Raw genomic sequence first — 18,902 nt, 5'->3', positions numbered from 1 at the left:
TTGCCGAGATTGACAGTTTCTCGTCAAATCATCAACTTTTTGTTGTAATTTTATTACATTTGGTGTACTGATATGGGACTGTATTTTCGGCACGTTAAAAAATATCCGCTTTTAGTCATTCAGAAGCAGTCTCAAACGGGCCGATGCTATTCATTTCATTCGGACATACCTTAGAAATCAATCTAAAACGCATTTACATCGGATCGTATTTGAAAGTGATTTGGGAAGGTAAGAGAGCATGAGCCGCTTCTCACAAAATCACACAAAAGAACTAATCCCTATTTCCATCAAAATCACTTTTGTGTGCTTCTCCTCGAAGTGATTCCGCCCTCCCAAAGCCGAAAAGCGAGTTTAGATTGAAGCACTTTGCAAACAATGAAGAATAAGATGAATGTATAATACACAACGAGTTTTATATGTAACAAAATAATTAAAAAGGAACTTCTTCATACATAATTTGTAAAACTGACTTACAAAGAAAGAAGGCGTAAAAAAGTTTTAAAGAGAGCACATTGCTTGATCTTTGATAACACACCACGCCCTCTGTCCCTAACACTATAAAAATGTGAATTCCGACAATCTTTCGACAACTGAAACAAACATTATTTAAATTTAAGTTACAAGAGAACATAAACAGTATCAAAAAGTCCTTCGAGAATTAAACATCTTCAAAGAGTGTCTATCACCAAAAACCTTCAAAAAAACTTCGTCCGAACCTTGCTCAATGCTATCATGGTACTATGACAAAAAGAGGCTGCATAGAAGCAGAAAAATCGCTTAGATTACCACATCATTCGAGAGTACTTATGTGAGAGAGAGGCAGTAAGATTACTTACCGTGTCTACGCTCACTGGTTTAGTATCTTCGCCCAGTATCTCAGCAACGGTTCCAGATTGATCAGCCTGCAGAAGGATGAAAGGAACAATTAGTTGAGAAAACTTTCCAATGAAAGTAAAGCCACATCAGTGCATATCATCGACTACAGCAATGTAAAAACGAACCTCAATTTCGTTCATCAATTTCATGGCCTCAATGATGCAAATAACTTGACCTTTCTGAACTTTATCTCCAACCTGAACAGTTATTTGAGTAACACAGAGCATAAGCACTCTCAAGGGCTAACGCAACATTTCGATATGTTAATATGGAAGACATGTTCATGCGCACACATAATTTAGGTAATGATATGTGTCATCTCCCATATCTCGTGGAACTCAAGCTTTAATAGATAAGTAACAGACACTTACCTTAACAAAAGGTGGTTCACCAGGTGCAGGACTGCGGTAAAAGGTTCCAGCCATGGGGCATTTCAGTGGAGGGTGAGATGATGTGCTTGTCTTTGCAGGGGCGGGTAATGCAGGTGCTGCTGGACCGGGCGCTGGAGCAGGAGCAGAAGCTGATGCTGGTGCTAGTGCTGGTGCTTGTTGAGGTGGTGGTATGGAATAATAGTGTGCTGGTTGTTGGGAAACGGGAGCTGGTGGTGGTGGCGCCAAAGCTTCTTTTTTTCTAATCACAAGCTCTAAATCTAGTTGCTTCATTTCCAGCTCCACAATGTCTCTCGAATCAACTAACCTGCTCACGAAAATGATATCACGTTAATGAAAATAATTGATGTCCAAAACATAGTCGATGCTATATGGATACCAATTACAAACAAGAGTCGCAGCAACTTACTTAACAAGGTCTGAAACTTGAGCCATGAATGCGGAGATTGATGCTGCATCTGGAATATTGGTTTGACTGGAAGACTCGTCTTTCCCTTCCTGTGATCCATCTTCAGACTTCTTGTTTTTTGTGGGTACAGAATTTGAGGATTTCTCAGCTGTAACCTTTGGATTCAGAAAGTAATCAATTATACATTCAATACGACGGTGCCAATCAAACCCACCTACTAAACTAATTCCAAACAGTTTTACCTCATTAAGCTGTGCCTGCACTTTCCAGGAAGAGGATTGCTTCCTGACGGAGCTCTACACAAGTTAACCATATGATCAGAAAACAATTATTAATGGCAACTTATCACGTAAAATCTAGATTGCGATACGTATAACTGTCACTGCTACAAAAACCTATTGAAAAATGAAAGCATAGAGTAATGATTATAGAAAATCAAATCAATTATCGGTCGAAGCTTGCTGGTTTAATCCAAAGACAGCATTTTGGTAAGAATTTGTAACATTACTAAGTTACAGCTTAATCAAAATCCTAATTGTGATTAACAAATTCTTCAACTACAAGAATTTCAATGCACACAACAGTATTTCCCACGTGTTAAATTCAATTTATTATTTTAATATTCAAGAAGCTTCCGAAATGAAGATATACAACCTATACAAACATACCCATTTGAGCAAATTACAAGATTAGAGCATGAAATTACAAAAAGCAATGAAATTTACACAAACAAAGCTTAAACAAGTAAACGGTATGCGGAATTAATCACACCTGAAGGCCAGAAATCTGCAGAGAGGGAATGGGGCAGCGATTGAGGCAGTTGTGGAAGGACAGGAGGTGCTGGTGCGGCTGCGACGGCTGGGCGGCGGAGCCGAGGCGGGTAACGGGGGCGGCGCACGCCTTGGGACAGGGGACAGTGAAGGAATCCATTGGAGTGTGCGGTGAAGCAAAGCAAAAGCAGAGTGAGCTCCTCGTTTTGATTCCCGCAAAGAGATGGGAATTGGGACTGGGGAAATGGGGAGGTGGGATCTGAAGGGGGAATGGGAATGGTGGGGGGAGGGATATGTAGATGAGGGAGGGGCGATGAGATCCAAGAGGTGGGTTTGTTTTGGTGTTTGGGGACTGAGAAATCTGAGAGAGGGGGGAAGTGGGCAGAAGGGAAAGGACTGGATGTTAAGTGCAATGTGTGTTTTATTCTCTACTTAATCACGTTGTGTTTCTTTGTTTTCCGATACTTACAATGTGAGGAGAGAGAGAGAGAGAGAGAGAGAGAGAGGAGAGAGAGACACTATATTGAAAAACCCACTCTCCTTAACTAACAGCTAACAACTCACGCGCCTCTCTCTCTCTCTTCTGTTTCTCTCTCTAGAATTAAAGGGCCCTACATAGTACATATCCACATTGACAGTATTGATACGCATTGACAATGTGTTTGGGTTTCCTTCCAACTCCAACTGCAAATGGTTGTGTGGACGACTTTGGAGAAACTTTTAGCATGCCGAAAACACGGTTTTATATATTAAGTATTATAATATAAGTGATTAAATTTTTTTTTTTAAAGTATCTAACTACTTGTATTATGACATTAGAAGTAACATGCCGTATTCTCAACATACTTAAAAATCACTTCAACTGAGGGCCCTTGGGTTTCCTTTTTAACTTTTAATCTTTCCCATTTATGAATTCATGACTATCCTTTTTTGGATATTTTTCATTAGGGCTTAATAAGATATGATTAAACCTATATCATAAAAACAACTTGGGTTTCAGTTCATTTCAATTAATTAGTTTGGAATTATAAGTCTAATAAAATTAAAAATGATAATAGTATCAAAATAGGAGCTTGTGGCATTTGCATTGAGTAAAATGTAACAGAAGCAATCCAATATAATCCTTTGTACCAAACAAGGCTTTACAAGACAAATATGATTAGAAAAGTTTGTTAAGTCTATCCCATAAACTCAAGTTCAAATCTTTTTTTCCCTATAGATTAGAATAGTAGTTTATAAATGGATATAATCAAATGCATGACTATATACATCACATTGTGAATTTAAGTAGTAATAGTTATTTGACCCTCCGAACTATTATTTATGGTATATTAACCCCTTAAATTATTTGAAATTAGCTAGCTATCCCCTCGCCATCGATTAAGTTTCATTTACTTTACCGTCAAATGCCAACATGAGTCTAGCACCTGATTCCCTCTTGAAGTAAAGTTGTCGTAGTATTTGACAGCAAAGTTGATGAAAATAATTCAGAAGATTAGCTTCAACTAGAGTAATAGTTCAAAAAGTTGGAAGGCAAAGCCTTTTAAAGGCAGCCATGCCAAAAAGCTTTAGACTTGTTTGATAGTAAATTACGACGGCTTTGACAAGGCAGGAGGAGCTATTCTTGTCGGCGCGTGGAACTATCCAAACAAATATTCCCAATTCGAGAGTAAGAATTTCGACCTCCAAAACATTTAAAAAGGCAGTAGGCAAGGCATGAGTTCAGGCGACGGTTGAGCTACCAAGTCGACTATTTAATTTGCACACCAAAATTGGTGAAATAATGAATGCAGGTAAACCAAATAATCTGGCAAGTTTATTCACAAATTGCCGAGAGAGCTCCATAGAAACGCATTTGGAAAATCGTCTAGCAAATCACATTCACATTCGCAGTCGTCGTCATCGTCGTCGATGCTTATTGAAGAAAATGCAAGTGTTACAAAACAGTGAGAGAACCTACAACATATTTGTGGGTGGGTGTGAGGGAAGAAATATACCAGCCTTCAATACCTCTCTCTCCGCGGCCGGTAACTAAATCGCATAAAAGCGATAAAATATTCCAAGACCAAATCGATCGTGAAGGACAATTATGAAATAATTAAGGCAAAGAGAAACTAGGAGCTTAGTATCTGTTCCAGTAGGTGCGGCGTCTGAACCAGTTGTAGTCGGGCAATTTTGTAATCGGACCCATGGCTGCAATTGCGATATCCTGCCAACAGCAAGAAACAAACACAAGTATGAGGGCTTGGTTACATGATCTCCGAGGTTGAGAGAATACTCTTTATGTATTATAAATTATGACAAGTTAGGTAACAGATTGTACTCATACCCTGTCATAGATGAATCGGTTGGCAACACGTTTGATGGTGCTTGCATCAACAGAATCAATTCTAGCAAACAGCTCGGGTAAGGGGATTCTTCGACCATATGTAAGTAACTGCAAAAGCAGTGTCAAAAAACAACAGGGACAGAATCAGCTTCCAGTACAGACCTTAGTTCTTGTAGTCTACTCTTACATTGTCACTAGAACTAGGCAATAACGATCAACACTAAGTACCGATTTTCAATTACAGCAATTAAACTCAGCCAGCAAACATATACCAATTCCAATTAAATGTTATAAAGACTACAAATAAGCTTGGGGAATCATCCCAGGTCTAGGTAACTAGATCAAATTAGCAACTCCAATTGTTTGAAGCTGATTGCTCTCAACAGTGTTTCTATATGGGAAGAAAAAAGTACCTGACGCCCAATATCTTCAGCTACGGCACTTGTCCCATCCAAATGCAGGAGCAGCGAAGATTTCAACTGCCAGAAAAGAAACAACGATAAGTGGGTCAACTTATATATGGTGGAATGTTCAGAAACATGCAATGACCAAAGGAGAACATAACTGTTTTACCATTTTTATATTGGGCACCGCCAAAAAAAATACAAATTAAAACATGCATAATTGCTTAAGAAAGCATGAATCTAGAAGTGAAGCAGAGTTAGAAATCAAGTGCTACCTGATTACGAGCACGAATAACATCAGCTTCTGAAACTCGATAAACTAACTTGGTGACCTCATACATGATTGCATAGGCCAAATCATCTAAGCAATCCGCCTGCAATTAAAACAAAACACAATATGAGTTGTAGAAGTAAATTAGTATGAGTAACTAGTTGGTAATGTATAAATAGACATATACAATTGTTTATCACAATAAAGGGGGAGGGAGAGGGAGGGGGAAAGAAAGATAGAGATAAAGAACAAGAGGAGAAGAAATAATTGGTTAGGTGATTGTCCAGTAGTTTCATCCTTCGGCTCCACCTAATTCCACTTGAACTAAAAATAAGACTAATCTTCCTCGGTAGTTCCCCAAATTTCCAAATTAAAATACAATAACTACTTCCAAAGTCGACAACTCCTTGGTGTTCAACAGAAGAATTAAGCCCAAGTAAAAAATTTGGGTTGAAAAGAAATAACCAGTGAAAACAACTAAGAATCATATCACAAAAGGCAATCTCACCGGAGCAGTAGCAAAAACACCGAATAAGCCAGTATCCTTATAGTTGGTGTTGAAAGACATATAGCTTTCTGCTATGTCATTAATGGCAACCCTCTGTGCCAGTTCTGAACTGTTTACAACAAAGCAACCAAAGTTAAACATAGCATGATCTTCAAAAATATAAACTCAGAGTTGATATCAAGTATTCAACCCACAGATATTGAAAACCATGTAAATTGCTCACCCCATGTGCTTTCCACCACCAGCATTTTTATTCCATGAACCCAACATCGCTTGCATGACCATTAGAGGAATAGAGTCGGGATCAGTCCAAGATGCACCACTGAACGCAACCGCAAAATGTGCCAAAGGCAAGTCATCATTCACAATTCTGACCTGATTTTCATAACATCAATAGAAATGTATAAATTATAAGAGAAAGCAAAAACAAAGTACAAGAAAAAAGTTAAATAAGAGGATACATGCATTACCTCAGAACCGGTAAAAAATGAAGGTTCTTTCGCAACCAACTGACCGGCAGTGGTAGGATCTCCTGAGAGTTTTGTGAACAAACCCTTAACTGACCCAACAAGATCTTCATGCTTGATAGCTCCTGAAGCAGCAATAACCTAAAATAGAACAAGTTAAGCACAGGACAGTCAACTTCTGGAAACAAACTCCTGATTATCAATGTGTCATGTAAAGTACTACCAAAGGGCAATGACAACACCACTTCCATGCTTTCCTATATAGTACAAACAAAAATTTTAAACAAAAATTCATAAGTATTAAATTACCATTCTGGGAGCAGTGTAATGTGTTTTGATATAGTTCTGAAGATGCTCTTTGGAGATGGTCTTAATGTTGTTAGCAGGTCCAAGAATAGTTCTGGCTAGAGGAGAGTACTGGAATGCAGTTGCATGCAGATGGTCAAAAATGACTTCTTCGGGTTGTTTCTCGACCTGCAGTACCAAGGCGATGATATGAACATTTATTCAAAAGCATTATGAACCAATCTTGGATAGTGTACATTTCCATTACAAGCAACCTCAACTTTAACAGTTTTTGGGATCCCTATCAAAGTTTTTCATACAAGTCACAAAATAAGAGTAAATATGTAATTGTTCACAAGCTACTGTGAAATGTCCGGTTCAAGTCTAGAAGAGTGTATCTAATCAATGCATATATCCAGGAACATTTTCTCATTAAAGTTCACAAATTTCATATAAATCAAGTTACTTTGAATGCTATTGAACATTTAAAATTTCACATCCACAGCAGGCAACATTGAAAATCACTAATCCCCGAAAATCCAAACAACCCCAATACCTCAATTTTCTAAAAGTTTTAGTTTTTACGAGATTACCTCCTCCATTTCCCTCAAAATCACATCGCGCTCGCGCAAAATCCGGTCCTCATCGAACTTGGAGTTCTGCAAGATATCAGCCAAAATCGAAAGGGCCTTCGGCACATCGGAATCGAGCACCTTGGCATAGTACGTGGTCTGCTCCCTCGATGTGTACGCATTCAAGTGACCTCCCATGTTCTCGACCTCCTCCTCGAGATCACGGGCCGTCCTCTGCTCCGTCCCCTTGAAGATCATGTGCTCCAGGAAATGCGCAGTGCCGTTGGTCTCGTCGTCTTCGAACCTTGACCCGGCGTCGATCCAGACTCCGACAGTGGCGGTCTTAGACGCGAGGTTCGACTCGGTGGCCACCCGAAGGCCGTTGGGGAGTGTGGTGACACGTGTCTCGGGTGCGGTGAGGATGTGGCTGTGGTCCGTGAGACTAGGGTGGGGCGACCCGTACTTAAGGAACCTCGGGTCCGGGTTCTCGAGCCTTTTGATCTTCGATTTGACGCCCTCGGCCAATCGATCGTAGATCATGGCGGTTGGTGGAGGAGGGGAGGGGAGGGATGGGGATGAAGGTGACGTAGCGACGGCGGGTGAGGTCGATTGGGATCGGACGGCTGCGGTGAGAGCAGACGGCGGTCTATGGGGCCGGCGGCGAGCTAGGGTAGTAAGAAGGTGCTTCATCGCCATGGCTGTCTCAGTAAGAAGCCTTCTAGGGTTTCGGTTTGGGGAAACGAAATACGGCAAAGAAGTGCGAACTGCGATTGCAGAGGCTCAGCTGTTCAAGTAAGGGACGAAACACCTTTTACGACGTCGTTTCTATCCTTGCTTTGGGCTGAAACAGAACAAATTGGGCCCTCATCCGAGGCCCATTATTTCGGGTCAAACTCGGCAGTCGGGTCTTAAAAAGGGCCCAAATCGACAGAAAGAAAGAGCTATAAATAAATTGCGAAAGCAGAACGAGAAACCCTAGAGCGAGAGCGAGAGCCATCTTCTTCGTCAGCCTCCTCAGTCTCATATCTCATCAGCTCAGAGGCGCTCTAATTTGCTTCTCTCTGATTTCCAGCAATGGCGACTGCGAAAACTGTGAAGGATGTTTCCCCTCACGAATTTGTCAAGGCTTACGCCGCCCATCTGAAGCGATCTGGAAAGGTATTCCTACTAAACCCCCTGTTTGGATTCCGAGAAAATGATGGAAAATCGATAAAAATTTCTTAGAAAGCGATCCCTTTTGCCTTTGATGTTCGTTATTGTTTTTTTTTTTTTTTATTATAAAAATTTAAAAAAGTTTGGACCTTCACACTAGTTTGTTGAAATTGTAGCTGACTTGTGTTTTGTCTTTTAAACACCTTGTTTGGATTCCGAGAAAATGGAGGAAAATTATAGAAAACACTCGGAAAATGATGCCCTTTTGCTTCTGTTGCTTGTAATTAACCATTTTTCTAGAAACATTTAAGAAAGCTTGGAAATTTACATTATTTTGTTGAAATTGTAGCTGATTTATGTTTAGTCAATATGCCGTGGCGAATGCAATTACAACTTGTTATGCAGTATCTAATTTGCCTTATTGGATTGTACATATTTGATTGAATCTTGCCTTGCTTATGGTTGTCGTGTTTTTTTTTTCCCTTACTTTTTCGTATATTTTGTTTACTTGAAAATTTGATGGTGGTTGTCGTGTTGCAAGCCCGGAAGTAATAAGATCTCGAAGTAGATTGTGCTGTTCTGGATGATTTTGATGTAGTTACGTTTAGCAAGCTGCTCTGTTAATATTGTGTACAATTGTAGAATTTTTCTCTAGTTAAGTTCATTTAGGATTTTGAACTTATTTCGAGGGTGTAATTTTCTGTGTTTTTCTTATTCATTATGTCATTTCCATACCGTGTTTATGAGTCCATTTGGTTTTGAACTTTTGATGTTTGTGATCAGGTTGAGCTTCCTCCATGGACTGATATCGTTAAGACTGGAAGATTCAAGGAGTTGGCTCCTTATGATCCTGACTGGTACTATGTCAGAGCTGGTGAGCATTGTTTCGCTTTTGATTATGCCGTTGTACTTATTTGTTTATGTTTCCCAAATTGTTCGTTGTTTGTGGTATTGACGATGTGACTTTCAATAATGTGCAGCCTCCATGGCAAGGAAGATCTACTTGAGGGGAGGACTTGGTGTTGGTGCCTTTCGTAGGATTTATGGTGGAAGCCAGAGGAATGGAAGTCGTCCACCACATTTCTGCGAGAGCAGCGGTGCTATTGCCCGACACATTCTCCAACAGTTACAGAAATTGAACATCGTTGATGTTGATCCAAAGGGGTGAGTGATGTGGTTGATTTATCATCTATAAACTGTTAAGGTTTTGTTGGGCAGCATTGGCTTGTTGTGTTTCCTCGCCTCTGACCAAGCATTTTTACTTTTGAACTTGTGACAGGGGGAGGAGAATCACATCTAACGGTCAACGCGATCTTGACCAAGTTGCAGGCCGGATTGTGGTAACCCCATGAGCTACGGATTTCTTAGAACCGCGCGGGCACTAGCATTTCTATAATTTTAGGTTCCAATTCGATTTAGTTGAATGCGAGGTTGCAATATGTTATGAGGGAAACATGCTTTTTGTTTTGTTAATTTTAGTTGGTTTGGCAATCTCCTTTTTTTCCACCCGGAACTTCATCCGTGTTTTGACGATCTTTATGTCTTCTGAAACATCATCTGAATTGTGTTATGATATTTTATAATGTTTTGTCCACGGGATGTAACCTTTTTTCTGCCTATGTTTTTATTTTCAATCTTGTGTTCGATCGCAGTTCAATTGATAATAATGATTGTGTTTCAATCAAAGTTTCTTTCAAACTTTTAGAAACCTACGACTTCTGTCTTCAACTTTCCGATAAAAAAGAGGGAATTTTAATGAAAAGTTTTTGGTATTGTTCATTTTAACGAAAAATTACATTTTTATATTAAAAAGTCAATCCTGGTACTGTTTATCTTACATTTTATTTTGTCATTTTTGTTAAAACTTAAAGTTTTCAAGTTTTTTTCATTAGTTTTCCCAAAAAATGGAATTTTAACAAAAAAATTTTGGTACTGTTCACTTTAACAAAAAATCACATCTATACATTAAAAAGTCAATTCTGGTACTATTCATTTTACCTTTTATTTTGTCATTTTCATTAAAACTCAAAGTTTTTAAGCGTTTTTCATTAGTTTTTCCTAAAAAATAGAATTTTAACGAAAAACTCCCAGTACTGTTTACTTTAACAAAAAATTATATTTTTACACTAAAAAATCAATTCTGATACTAACTACAATACATATTTTTACACTAAAAAATGACATCTTAGTGTTCATCCAACATTTGCACTAACTACAATACCCATTTTGAACCCCCGATGATCACAGTGCGTAGTCATGAGGACTACAACACTTTCATTTGTCATTGCCCGGATTTGTTGAACAGATGCAAGGTTCAGTGAGAAGCTGACCATGGCATTTTAATGTCGTTGTCATAATCTTCAAACTCAGAATGCCCATGTACCAAGATCTACCCCTGATACCATGGCCAGCTTCTCACCGAATGTTGTACGCTATGTGGAAGAGCTCGAGTACCCATTATCTCTTCCCTTCCAGGCCTAGCCTTTTTTAGGACACATACATCATCAATTTGCCCAAGCATGACAAAGTTTGGTATCAACCACTGGAGGTGTTGAGAGAAGAAGAGAATGACACACATGATTCTAGCCAACTTCTCTTCTCCTTAAACTAATCTAGAATCGACACTGGCTCTCAAATTACGTGTCAGTCTTAGAGGTATCTCCGGATCGGGACGTGACAAAGTTATACATTTTAGATGATAAATTATTGCAATGAATCGGATCTTAATGTTCCATTGAAAATGAACTATAGAGTTTGTTGATTCTAAATAATTAAGGGGCCTGAGGCCCTGTTTGGCAGATCGGATAAGATTAGTTATATGGACTCGGGTGTTTGGCGTTCAATCATACTAAATGAGCGTCGGATTAATTTAACCGGTCGGATAGGATAACACGGTATACACCCGCTTAATAAAACCAACCAAAATGTCCGGATTATTTAGTCGGGGAAGAAGAATATGGGAGAAAAAGGGAGGAAGTTTGGGGGGTGTTGCGGAGAGAGCTGGGGAACAATTATTTGGAATTCTTCTGCAGTTGGGGAAGAATAAGGGAGAGAGAGGGAGGGTGTTTGGGGGGTGCGGAGAGATCTGGGAACAAAAAAATGATTTCACTTTTTTTAAATTTTCTTTTTTTTAAGTTTGATTCCTTCTATCTAGTATAATACCAAACACAGTACAAATAATACGGTCACTAGTCTGATACTGCACCAAACACCCGACTAATTTAGTCAGTACTATTCGGTGGCTATTTATCCTATCCGACAGAAATAGTCAGTACAGTTCGAGCTGCCAAACGAAACTTGAAGTTACTCAGTTTAATTGCAAAACCAACCCAACCGATAATGTAGCGGTACTTATGCTATTGCAATTGGGTATATGTTGAGCATAACTATGCCGTACGCCAAAATATTGGTGTATTTTTACGAAGTTTCAATTTAAAAAAAAAAAGAAATAAAAAAAAATCATTATACACGTGGTACAATCTATATGCTAAAGCCAAAACAATTGTTCAAGTATGCTAAATATTGTTTTTCATGACACCACGTCAAAGTACAATTCTACCCATACATTTAACGAAAAAATTATTTTTAGATTAAATTTGCTAACAGACTACACTACACTACACGGATTTAAATTAGCATTTTTTTACTGTAGGGATTATTTTTCAAATACCTACTAGAACCATTTATCCGATTTGACCTTATTTAGATGTTAATGTACCTGTGTATTTATTATAAGTGACACTTGATTTAATTTACAAACTAGCACTTGGCACACACATATTGCGTGTGTTGACCCCCGCATTTCTCATCGGCTCCTCTTCATCCACACGTGCCACTAAATAACATGCTCCAATCCCAAGTGGCTCTCTTTAAGAAACAGGCTAAATGGTGTCAAAGAAATGCTAAAAACAGCCCAACCGCACTTCGCGCGGGTGCTGAAGTCTGCTCTCACGTCTGGTTTGGTACTGAGATGATTCTGAAAAAAATTGGTATAAAAAAAAGCTGGGAGCTGTTTTTGTGTTTGGTAAACATTCCGTTTCAGTTTTTTTTTCACAGTTTTGAATGAAAAAAAAAGGCAAAAACAAGGAGCTGCAAAACCCAGCTTTGAAAAACCAGCTTTTTTTCACATCTGCTTTACATAAAAGTTTACCAAACGCTATAATACTACTTTTTTTTTTTTTTTCAAAAGCACTTTTACAAAAAAGTTTACTAAACACTCTGCTGCTTTATTTCACAGTTGCTTATTCTCACAGTACAGCAGAAGCATCTTTTTTTCAAAGCACAACAATACCAAATCAGCCCTTAATACAGTCGACGACGGTATTGTGGAACTATGAGAGATATTTCAGTGTGACCATCTCACAAAATGATATATTATGTGTCATTATATAAATAGTAGGATATGTGTGTTAAAAAGTTAATAACTTAAAAAATAAAATTTCTCACTACTTACATAAAAACACATAGTGTACCATTCGTATTCCTGTTACAATGAAAAATTTCTTGTAGGACTACAAATACCATCAGTTATCATCCGTGTTTCTAAAGATTCTGCACTCTTATTCATATATGTGTGTGCTAACTACTTTGCCAATGTTTCCAATGCAGCAACTTGCTGGAGATGCCACATTCTTTTTCTGTGGCACTCAGGAAGGGAATGAAGGGAAGACGGCTTATACGCAGCGCAGGCGTCCGGACTTCTAGCAGTTATGTAAAAAAACAGTAAAATTCATGTTCATGTAATTATTAAATTGCTCATAAATATTATTTGTATTTAGTTTTAATTAAAGGGTTAGAATAGTAATTTTTTAGAATTTTAGTCGACAACCAGAGTTCTATTAATATTAACTAGTATATGCCCCACATTTTGTGTGTGAAAATAATTTATATTTTTATTTTAAACTAGGAAGGAGTAGGAAGAAGAAAAAAAAAAGGAATGTGGATTAGACCATCTCCAATGGTTGGGCTAAAAGTCAAATTTTTTAGCTTGAAAAATTTAGTCTTTAGCCCAAAAACAGATTTTCTACTCCAACCGTTCTACCCTAAAATTTTAGCCCGAGATTATTAAAGAATGAACTTAGACTATTTTTTTTGTTAAATTAATTTTTTTTAAAAAAAATAAATATGTAGACTATCGTAAATTAATTTTATAAACATTTTAATCTAAAAAAATTTAAATTCCGATAAATATTGGGTAGAGTCCACCCCGATTTCTAGGCTAAATTTCGAGGGAATTTGGCATTGGTTTAGCATTTAACATTTAGATCAAAATTTCCCCTTGGGTTGGAGTGGGTTTGGGGGGAAATTTTGGAGGGTAATTTGGCTTTTAGCCCACCATTGGAGTTGGTCTTAGGGAGAGAAGTTTTTTTTTAATTATTTTATTTTTCAAAATTAGAGGATGTTAAGATCCCTTTGGGTAAGGTTTTGAAAAAAAATTGTAAAATTTAGTTTATATGAATTTACTATACTGCCTATATATATATATATATATATATATATTTTTTTTTTAAACAAATGATATTATCAACCCTAAAGGGTAGATGGTGTGCTTAGCCTCATAATGAGTTAGTAATAATGTGATTCAAATTCGCTTTTGATGAGAATCGAACTTAAAACCTCTCACTTACAAATAAAGAGAAATATTATTAGACTGTAATATTAAGTAACACGAGACACTTTGACCGAGTTGTTTTCAACAACAAATGCTGTATTTAGTGAACAGTACATTTAAAAAAAAAAAGATTTGTTTTCAACAACAAATGCTGTATTTAGTGAACAGTACATTAAAAAAAAAAGTCGCACTTTGACCGATTTGTTTTCAACAACAAATGCTTTATTTAGTGAACAGTACATTAAAAAAAAAAAGATTTGTTTTCAACGACAAAATGCTGTATTTAATGAACAGTACATTTAAAAAAAAAGATTTGTTTTTAATGAACAGTACATTAAAAAAAAAAGATTTGTTTTCAACGACAAATGCTGTATTTAATGAACAGTACATTAAAAAAAAAAGATTTGTTTTCAACGACAAATGCTGTATTTAGTGAACAGTACATTAAAAAAATAAGTCGCTTTCAGTATAGAATCTCGCAATCTACAACGAGAGTAGCTTAGTGAACATTACAACCACAAAAATGTCGCTTCCAGTGTACAGTCTCAAAACCAAATAAGCCGACTAAACAAACCATATAGGCCGACTAAACAAACCAAATATGTTCACATAAAAAAAAAAAATAAGATCTTCGCCGGATTTTTTTCTTGAGGATTATGTGATTGCGATTGTTTATTATACATCGTGAGGTTAGAATTATTTCAAAATTTAAAATTTAAAATTAAATATAAATAGTATTAAACGAAAATTGACTCACGATGTACAATGAACGGTCACGATCATGAGATTTCCAGGATTCCCAGAAAAAATATCCGACGAGGATCCTTTTCCTGAAAAAAAAAAACCAAATAACTCACTTTAACATTCACACAATGATGTTTTGGGAAATTTTATTTGAACTCATTTAACATTTTTCTACACCTAACTTACTTTTTACACTCATATTACTTTAAATTAAGATACCAATATATCTTTAAACCCAAATTTATTACCTAAACTATCATCACAAACCCAATTCAATTTGTAAATTTAGCTATACACCCATTTATCTACAATGCAGTCGCCAAAATCTCTGCCTTCAATTTTGCAAAACCTATCAATGTAGCACTGCCTCATGCCCAATATTTGAATCTACAGGCAAGGCAACCCCAAATTATTTCAGAAATCAAACCCACAACAAAACTTCAAAAGGTCCTCCTTGAAATTTTTGAATTCTTACAACTTAATGTCATTTTGAGAGCTGAAAGATCTACGGTTCTATGGGTTTAAAATTTCTTTGAATTTTTAGCTCTTTAAAAATAGAGATTTATGCTTTTTTTAATTTTTCTATCACTTGCTTCGATGAATTTTTATTTGATCTTTTTCCTGGAGTTTCAAATTTCCAAATGGAATTTTGAAAACCCAAACCCAACAGAGACCAGTGATGTAGAAAGATTTCCTGATTTGATATTTTTCTTAAAGCTTTGTTTTTATTATAAAAGCTATTAGGGGTTTTGCCGGAATGAATGTAAGATAAACAAGGAATGATGATAGGTTTCAATTATAGGATGTGGATTTATTCATAAATTTTAGTTTTATTGTTAACTTCATCTTGTACTTTATGATAATTATGCAATAGAGTAAAAAAGACAATTCACGTTTAAAGATTAAGTTGAGTATAGAAAAAAATTTGGTGGATTTAAATAAAATTTTCCTAATGCTTTCGGATTGAACATTCACACAATATGTCAGTTTCAGTAGACTTTCAAAACCAAAAAGTATACGGTAACTCGCAAAAAGTAACTAAGGTACCTGTGAGTCACTCGACTCCACGGCGAAAATATAATCTCTAAATATAATCCGAGACAATCCAGAAAGTCTAGTAGTCTACGGTGACTCGCAAAAGGAAGGTACATGTGAGTCAGCCGACTCCACGGCGTAAATATAATCTCTAAATATAATCAGAGACAATCCAAAAAGCCTACGGTAACTCGCAAACGTAAGTTACCTGTGAGTGACTCGTCTCCACCGGTATAAATATAATCAGAGACAGTCTTCTCTTCCGCCCAACATTCCCACAGAGCCCAGTTGCACTTTTTCACTCGCAAAATCATGTTTCTGGTTCATTAATTTGCATTTGAAGACGACTTCCACGCTCCTTCCCTTCTTCGACCCTTGCCTGCTCACAAAAGTAAGTGCCTTTTTTTCTTTTTTTGTGCTTTCATTTTGTGTGTAGCTCAAATCGCACTCACCACTGGACCGTTATGGTACCATTTGAATATCTACTTGCCATCTTAAGTACTGTCTTAACCTTGATGGCTGCAATTGGCCATATTCTTCGTTGAAATCTGTTTTGGAGCCCTCTTTTGCCGGAATTTAAACAATACAAAACAAAAAACAGAGCTCTCGGTTTTCGAAAAGAGAAAACAGAGCTCTTGCGTTTGTGTGTGTGAAGGTGTGACGAGTCTTCGATAAGAATTTTGTTTTTGTGTTCCTCTGTACAGAAGTGTCATATATAATCAGATGGATCGGGTCCCAGACGTTGCTGTTAGTGTACCTCTACATACAGAAATAGAAGGGTAAGTGTATACTCTGCTTGCCTTTTTTATTTTGCCTTTTATTTGGGGAAAATGATGGGAGACCAAAAAGAACTCATTAATTAGCAATTAATCTATACAACTCAGCTCTTTATAAGTCTAGGCATTTTTTGAGAAATTAAGAGCGTTGGATGTCTAGAACTCTAGATCGATTCATTGTTAACAAACATTGAAGAAAATAGCAGCTAGCTAGGTACTCTGTTACAACCTACCTACTTAATCAGTTGATTTCATATGATATATTGGCTTGATTAATTTATAGGTATATCATACGTTCTCAATTAGTTGATTTTAGATGATATAATGACTTGATTAATTTATAGATATATCATATGTTCTTAATTAGTTGATTTTAGATGATATATCGGTTTGATTAATATATATATATATATATTGATTTATATAACCAACATTTAATAAGATAAATTCATTAATTGACGTGGTATGTACACATCACTTGTCATATCATATTAGTACACAACAAAAATATGGTCTCTCTAACATTTTCTTATTAGTTATATATTGTAGATAATTCATTAATGCAATTCTATTTAATTTTCTCATTAACTATATATATAATGAGATAAATTCATTAATTGGCATGGTATGTACACATCACTTGTCATATTATATTAGTACACAACAAAAATATGGTATCTCTAGTATTTTCTTATTAGTTAAATATTGTAGATAATTCATTAATGCAATTCTATTTAATTTTCTCATTATACATATATAACAGCAGAAGCAAAGAACGTTTTGAAAAGGTGCATAAATATATATGTTCCTTCATCGTCATGCTAGGCGGTTTCCTCCCACTGAAGCAAGGAGCTAGAAATGAGTCTCTATTCGACACAGACTATCCGGCTATGGTGTCCCTTATTGTTGCGCTAATTGCTTATGGCGGATTACTAATTGCCTCTAGAATACTCCACGTGCAAGCTCACCCTAATTCGGATTTGGCAGAATCAATGATCAATAAGATTAGCCTCCTCTTTGGAACTCTTGCCTTGATTTTGGAAATAGTAATCCTCGTGCCAGGTTTAGGGAAAGTCGCCGGATTCTTCTGGGTTGGTTGGTTTTTGAAGGTTGTAGCTGAGTACGCCAGCGAATACCTTAAAACGTTGTATGAAAGTGCAGTTGCATTAGTTGTTCGTACATTTGATAAATTGGAAGACTATCTGAATATGATCATCCAACGTTTTGCAACAGAACCTGAAGAACAAACTGATGAGCTTCCTCAAGTAACTTCTACCACGGTTTAGGTTTGGGGTATTATTTTTACTCGTTATTATTTTTCTTTATTTTGTTGAGTTAGATTATATTGAATAGGTTGTTGTATCCTGGGTTCGAACTCCCTCTCCCTTAAATTATTGTAATGGTTTTGAAACTCCCCTCCCCTAAATATTGTAATAATTTCGAAACTCCCTTCCTCAAAATCATTGTAATAGTTTCAAACTCTCTTTCCTTTTTTTTTTTTTATAATAATAATTTAAGAAGAAACTATATCGAACTCAGCTTGTGCAATATTATAAATATATGATTAGAAGAGCAAGCCTAGTATCAAAACTGTAAACCTAAAAAAATACTTGTTCATAACCAAAAGCAAGAGTAGTTTCAAGTATAGAAGAGCAGCTAAAAAGCTAGATATAGGATGTACTTACGCATGATGAGATGAAGAAGAAGGGGTAGTACCGCTCATAGTTACAGGAAGATTCTCAACTGGTTGAATCATCATATTCATATATTGTGTTGTACAAGGTAATAGAAAACGATGAAATTGAAAGCATATATGATACCTCCATCTTAGGGTTAAAATACATGTATAATATACCTACGTTACAGGGAGAACACAAAAAACCCAATATTTGCCTACTGTATAGGTGAAAAATAAAATTGGGAAATACCTATAAATATGACAATTTTTTAATCTTGGGACAGAAATAAGATTTTTCCTACATCTTGAAATGACCAAATTACCCTCCCATATAAATGGTTTATCTGGAAATTTAAGCTCTCATTTCTCATTTTGTAGAAAAAGTAATAGTGAGGAGAGAGCGAAAATCCCTCTCCCCAATTTTAGTTCAAAGAACCCTAACCCACCCATCTTCTTCATCCAAGAGCTCTCTCTAACCCACTCATCTTCTTCATCCACTCTCTCTCTCTCTCTCTCTCTCTCTCTCTCTCTCTCTCTCTCATCTCTTTCTCTACATTTCGAATATGCACAAGAGCTCTCTCTCTCTCTATCTCTAACCCACTCATCTTCTTCGACATTTACCTTTG

At 36.7% G+C, this 18,902-nt stretch overlaps 4 protein-coding genes across 6 annotated transcripts; 2 read left to right on the top strand and 2 right to left on the bottom strand.

Moving 5' to 3' along the window:
• Window positions 1–430: 430 nt before the first annotated feature.
• On the bottom strand, window positions 431–2,880 carry LOC103950990 (biotin carboxyl carrier protein of acetyl-CoA carboxylase 2, chloroplastic). The gene is made up of 7 exons (XM_009362261.3): window positions 2,446–2,880; window positions 1,917–1,970; window positions 1,675–1,829; window positions 1,248–1,572; window positions 1,002–1,073; window positions 837–902; window positions 431–754 (listed from the first exon to the last, which is right to left on the bottom strand). Exons 1-7 carry the CDS (start codon window positions 2,602–2,604, stop codon window positions 731–733), a joined length of 855 nt encoding a protein of 284 aa, XP_009360536.2. The 5' UTR covers window positions 2,605–2,880; the 3' UTR covers window positions 431–730.
• Window positions 2,881–4,232: 1,352 nt separating this feature from the next.
• On the bottom strand, window positions 4,233–7,976 carry LOC103950992 (probable mitochondrial-processing peptidase subunit beta, mitochondrial). Of its 2 annotated transcripts, none has more exons than XM_009362263.3 (9): window positions 7,302–7,976; window positions 6,733–6,897; window positions 6,427–6,564; window positions 6,180–6,331; window positions 5,957–6,065; window positions 5,453–5,551; window positions 5,187–5,252; window positions 4,772–4,881; window positions 4,233–4,649 (listed from the first exon to the last, which is right to left on the bottom strand). In XM_009362263.3, exons 1-9 carry the CDS (start codon window positions 7,974–7,976, stop codon window positions 4,559–4,561), a joined length of 1,605 nt encoding a protein of 534 aa, XP_009360538.2. In that variant the 3' UTR covers window positions 4,233–4,558. The 2 variants fall into 2 exon arrangements, with proteins under 2 accessions (XP_009360538.2, XP_009360537.1); XM_009362262.3 differs by having other exon boundaries at window positions 4,233–4,653; window positions 4,774–4,881.
• Window positions 7,977–8,271: 295 nt separating this feature from the next.
• On the top strand, window positions 8,272–10,026 carry LOC103950993 (40S ribosomal protein S19-3-like). Its single transcript, XM_009362264.3, has 4 exons — window positions 8,272–8,438; window positions 9,216–9,306; window positions 9,413–9,596; window positions 9,712–10,026. The coding sequence occupies exons 1-4, from the start codon at window positions 8,355–8,357 to the stop codon at window positions 9,782–9,784; spliced, it is 432 nt and encodes a 143-aa protein (XP_009360539.1). The 5' UTR covers window positions 8,272–8,354; the 3' UTR covers window positions 9,785–10,026.
• A 6,063-nt stretch (window positions 10,027–16,089) lies between these two features.
• LOC125474783 lies at window positions 16,090–18,200 on the top strand. 2 transcript variants are annotated; one of them, XM_048578762.1, is made up of 3 exons: window positions 16,090–16,213; window positions 16,527–16,601; window positions 17,365–18,200. In XM_048578762.1, exons 2-3 carry the CDS (start codon window positions 16,546–16,548, stop codon window positions 17,882–17,884), a joined length of 576 nt encoding a protein of 191 aa, XP_048434719.1. In that variant the 5' UTR covers window positions 16,090–16,213; window positions 16,527–16,545; the 3' UTR covers window positions 17,885–18,200. The 2 variants fall into 2 exon arrangements, with proteins under 2 accessions (XP_048434719.1, XP_048434718.1); XM_048578761.1 differs by having other exon boundaries at window positions 17,362–18,200.
• Window positions 18,201–18,902: the final 702 nt, after the last annotated feature.

The sequence above is a fragment of a genome, unplaced genomic scaffold (assembly GCF_019419815.1).
Source record: "Pyrus x bretschneideri cultivar Hongxiangsu unplaced genomic scaffold, Pyrus_bretschneideri_v1 Contig13, whole genome shotgun sequence".
Lineage (NCBI taxonomy): Eukaryota > Viridiplantae > Streptophyta > Magnoliopsida > Rosales > Rosaceae > Pyrus > Pyrus x bretschneideri.
This window is presented reverse-complemented; position numbering and strand designations above follow the sequence as displayed.